The sequence below is a fragment of the Propithecus coquereli genome, unplaced genomic scaffold (assembly GCF_000956105.1).
Source record: "Propithecus coquereli isolate 6110/MARCELLA unplaced genomic scaffold, Pcoq_1.0 Scaffold16, whole genome shotgun sequence".
Taxonomy (NCBI): domain Eukaryota; kingdom Metazoa; phylum Chordata; class Mammalia; order Primates; family Indriidae; genus Propithecus; species Propithecus coquereli.
The window spans coordinates 10059780-10060781 of record NW_012140524.1 but is presented as its reverse complement, the minus strand read 5'-3'; the positions used below and the strand labels follow the sequence as shown (position 1 = coordinate 10060781).

General features: G+C 31.6%; 1 protein-coding gene across 1 annotated transcript in view; it reads left to right on the top strand.

Annotated features, from left to right (window-relative positions):
• The first annotated feature begins 700 nt into the window (after positions 1–700).
• LOC105807550 (28S ribosomal protein S36, mitochondrial-like) overlaps positions 701–1002 on the top strand; it is a 16039-nt gene continuing 15737 nt past the window's right edge. The window contains exon 1 of the mRNA XM_012640972.1: positions 701–997. Coding sequence (XP_012496426.1) covers positions 703–997 — 295 coding nt within the window. The 5' untranslated portion in view covers positions 701–702. The remainder of the gene's footprint in view (positions 998–1002) is intronic.

The following is a 1002-nucleotide window of genomic DNA, read 5'->3' as shown; positions in this document are numbered from 1 at the left end:
TCCTTATGAATATAAACATAAAAATCCTTTAAAAATACTAATAAACCAAATTCAACAAAAAATAAAAAGAATTATCTATCATGACCAAGTGAGATTTTTTTCTAGGAATACATAATTGGTTCAATGTACAAAAATCAATTGATACAATACAACATAACAATAGAATAAAGAACAATAACACTTAATCATCCCAGGAGATGCAGAAAAGCATTTGACACAATTTAACACAATTTCACAATTAAAATACTAAAGAAACCTGGAATAGGAGTCTTCCTCAACCTGATACAAGGCATATACAAAACAACAACAAACAATAAAACACAGCTAACATCATACTTTATGATGAAAAATGAAAAACTTTCTCCTAAGATAGGAAAAAGCAAGGATATGTGCTCTTAATATTTTTATTCAATAGTGTGCTGCAGGTTCTATCCAAAGAAATTAGGCAAGAAAAAGAAATAAAAGGAATCAGAGAGGAAAGGAAGAACTAAAACTATTTCTCTTTGCAGGTGACATATTCATTATACATAGGAAATCCAAAGGAATTCATTAAAAACTATTAAAATTAATAAATAAGTTTCCAAGATCAACATACAAAAATCAATTGCATTTCTATAGTCTAGAAATTAACATTGCAAACATAAAATGAAGAAAATAATTTCATTTATAATAGCATGAAAAAGGATAAAAAACAGGGGGGTCATGATGGGCAGCAAGATGGTGTCTGCCAGCAGGATCGTCCAGGTAGTGAAGCCACACACTCCATTAATAAGACTTCCTGACAGAAGAGACAATCCTAAACCCAATGTATCAGAAGCTTTGAGATCAGCAGGGCTACCGTCTCACTCTTCTGCAATTTCCCAGCATTCTAAGAGAAGTAAATCATCAGATTTGCTGATGTATCAGGGTCCACCAGACACTGCAGAAATAATAAAAACATTGTCTCAGAAATATAGAAGGAAACTTGTGTCTCAAGAAGAAATTGAATTTATCCAACGTGGA